Here is a 3257-nt window from a genome sequence, read left to right as displayed (position 1 = left end):
TTTTATCACATCTCCTTGTTTCATTTCCAATTTTGCTGATGTGATCTGTAAGCATCAAAGCAATGGTCAAATTGTACTCAATCATATTCACTCTATAAGCTGAAACAACTGCAAAAAAAACAGGTACAAAACAACTGGACAAAAAAATCAAAAACAATTATGCATCAGATGAAACTGTAAGAGGAATCACTCACGTTCCAATCACTCGTTTTTTCAGTTCAGCGATCATTCGCCGATCAATTTCGCATGCGATTACCTTTTTAGCTTTTTCCATAAGCACTACTGTCAAATTACCTGTACCAGATCCAACTTCGAAAACAGTGTCTGTTGCTTTGATTGCTGACTGCAAAAGTAGCTGAAGTAAGTTCATACGTCCTTGGTGACATTACTTCTTTCTGTCTTCCGAAGTGAATTTTCTTTTATAAAATGATCACGAGAAAGTTCCAAAGCTGTGATGCAAAATATTTCTTCAGGACTGAAGTGCTGATCATTCTAACTTCGTTCCCAATAGTATGTAATGATTTTCATATGCCAAAACACGTTTAAATATATATTAACTGAATCCTCACCTTTTCAACAATAGCATTGACGACTCCCGGATTCTTCAAAATGTGTTGTCCACGACCAGTATTGAATGGAAGGGCTGCAATTTGAAAATAATTGATCCGCATGTAATATTCCTTAGCATAATTTTTGAAAAGATATTGTTCATAATCCTCACCTTGCATACTGTTATTTGTCTTTGGTGTATTTTTTTTCTTTAATTTAACTTTACCCATAATGACTGAAATAAAATCCAGTTGGGAAAAAATTAGAAATAAAAAAAAATCATTTTGGTAGTAAGAAAACTGCAACACAGTACGACTAATTGCTAAATTTTATGCAGAAAACGAACTTCGTCTGTCTTTTCAGGCAGACGAAGATCCTTTTCATCAGTTAAGAGTATGAAAACTGATCCTTCCTTTCGCAGGTTAATCTATTCGTAAAAACAATATTAAACTGCACCGCCATTATCTTTGCCATTGTCCACAGTTCTCACAAAAAGTCCCATATATGACATGATGAGGAAAGAAGGACTGAAGAACATTGCTGCTAGTTGAACTCTCAAGAGGTGTACTCTTCCCTATTATTTTCAATATTATTCTGTTTCGTCGTTGAATCTACAATGTTTTATGACCAACTTACATTTACTCACAACTACTTCACCTTAAAATATAACAAGTCATCACCCCAACTACCTGGCTGTTTTGAAAGGTTTCGTTTGATCTAAGGTGGCGCTGAGCAACGATGATAGCCACTGGGTTACAATTGATGATCACTGTGATCACCCCGTTCTCATTCATAAATTGTCCCAGTGTACATCTTTATCTATTAAGGTCTAGTCATGTGCACTTTCCTGTGAACTCTGTGATGTTGGCTACTAGATACTTAATGAATATTTTCCACCTGTCCACTCTTTCACCTTCTAAAAAGAAACATTACTGTATCATTTGTTGAATACGGATTGTTGTATTCGCCGTTTGTCATTCTTAATTACAGTGAAATAAGATTATTATGCTTATATTAATATAATTTGTTTCTTAGTTAAAATACATTCAACTTAAGTTTTGCGTAATAGTTGGAAATCCATACAAAAAGGTTTGAAAACAAAGAAGTCGCTTCAAGTGGTGCTGCTCTCAGGAAAGGGTCCCAGTTGAAATAAGGGATTATTTGGCTCCAGAGCATACTGATTTCTAATAAATCAACAAAAAAAGAGAAAAAATAGCTTAACATGACTGTGTTGAACTTGAGAATGGGACATTTGAGTTAACGACTAGAACTTCTACCAATATCACAATTGATCTCAATCTTCTGCCGATCTATACCGATATAATGTTTAGTTCATTCCTTAGTTTCAGAGATGAAATATTCAAACGACAAGGTATTGCCGCTTTCACGTTAATAGGTTCTTAACCTTGAATAAAATACTATCTGAGTTCCGCTTGATCCTACTTATCACAATAAAGTCAGGTGATTACACTATGACAGACGATTTTTTGAAAGCAAATTTGTCGACAATCGACATTATCTAAATTCATTGTCAGTATATTCAGTGATAATGACTAGGATTTGTAAAGAATCCTGGATGAACTTCTGTCTCGATCCACCAAACCATTCCATTTAATTTATCACTTGATTAAGTCTCCCTGTCCTTATCTCTTCTCTTTCAATGAGCATAACGATTTTCATCGCGTTTTTAACTTATGCACTGCAAAGCGAGTGATGCTTTTGGTGCTAACTTTTTGGAACTTTATTTTTTAAATCAAAATATTAAATGAACAATATTAAATTTATAGTCCGTATAAGCGTATAAAATCTAAAAAGATTTCGAGATGATCAAAAAACTTTATGTGTAGTGACATTCTATAAAACAGCAAATTAAAATAATAAAGTAAATACGTATTAAGTACAGATGTGCTTTTAGGGTTTGGTTAATATGTTTGATTGGTTAATACTACTTGACATATGCGAAAATTATGGATGAGTTCCTGCGATATAAGGCCTAAATTTACCGCCAACAAAACCATGGAGCTCTGTAACATGATCACAACGTGTCATCAGAAAGAAGTTGCCTGCTGCATTTCAGGTATAATGAGTGAGATATATGCTCAACAAAATTGAAATCAATAATCCTAAAAGATTAATCTTATCAGGTGATTGTAGGGTTCGCATTTGTTTCCAATGTTCACATTGTTCGCATTTTTTCCATTTGTTTCCATTTGTTTTGATTCAAAAATTACATTCTCATTTTATTGAGAAAAGATCGTATTAGAATTACTGAATATCACAGGTGGCCTTATTTCGCTTATTACTTGGCAGACAGGACATGCACGTCGCATATTTTCACTTGCTGATTAACTGGCAAAATCATATATACATTCGTTTGCAATCAACATTTCGTGGTACACTGCTAACTGTATTTGACAAAGTGATGTAATATTACTCATATCACTGCTATCATCTCCCTCACTCAACCAAGCAGCAACTGTTGGGGAGGGTTGAAGAATGCCATTTGAATTTCAAATTGTAGGAAGATCTAAGCTAACTGAAGTAACGACAACGATGTGTAAAGGGATGTAAGTCTGAAAAGCAGGCTATAGAGTAAACTGTGATGATAAAAATGGTGCAGCAAATAGAGGAAGACAGAGAAGGGTCGAGCGTAGTAACACCAATTAACTGCTTCGAAATATATATATATATATATATATATATATATA

General features: G+C 34.1%; 2 protein-coding genes across 3 annotated transcripts in view; one reads left to right on the top strand and one right to left on the bottom strand.

The window, feature by feature from the left end:
- Positions 1 to 790, bottom strand: part of LOAG_16615 — a 3354-nt gene extending 2564 nt beyond the window's left edge. For both annotated transcript variants that reach the window (XM_020449268.1, XM_020449267.1), the window contains exons 1-2: positions 722 to 790; positions 570 to 643 (exon numbers count right to left, since the gene is read on the bottom strand). In XM_020449268.1, the coding sequence (XP_020307234.1) occupies positions 570 to 643; positions 722 to 779 (132 nt within the window). In that variant the 5' untranslated portion in view covers positions 780 to 790. The remainder of the gene's footprint in view (positions 1 to 569; positions 644 to 721) is intronic.
- A 1627-nt stretch (positions 791 to 2417) lies between these two features.
- Positions 2418 to 3257, top strand: part of LOAG_12266 (hypothetical protein) — a 4524-nt gene continuing 3684 nt past the window's right edge. Inside the window, exon 1 of the mRNA XM_020448510.1 lies at positions 2418 to 2626. The gene's annotated coding sequence lies outside the window, so the exon portion shown is untranslated. The remainder of the gene's footprint in view (positions 2627 to 3257) is intronic.

Source organism: Loa loa (genome assembly GCF_000183805.2).
Source record: "Loa loa unplaced genomic scaffold supercont3.10, whole genome shotgun sequence".
Taxonomy (NCBI): Eukaryota; Metazoa; Nematoda; class Chromadorea; order Rhabditida; family Onchocercidae; genus Loa; species Loa loa.
Note: the sequence above shows the minus strand (reverse complement) of the source record. Positions and strands in the feature narration are given on the sequence as shown.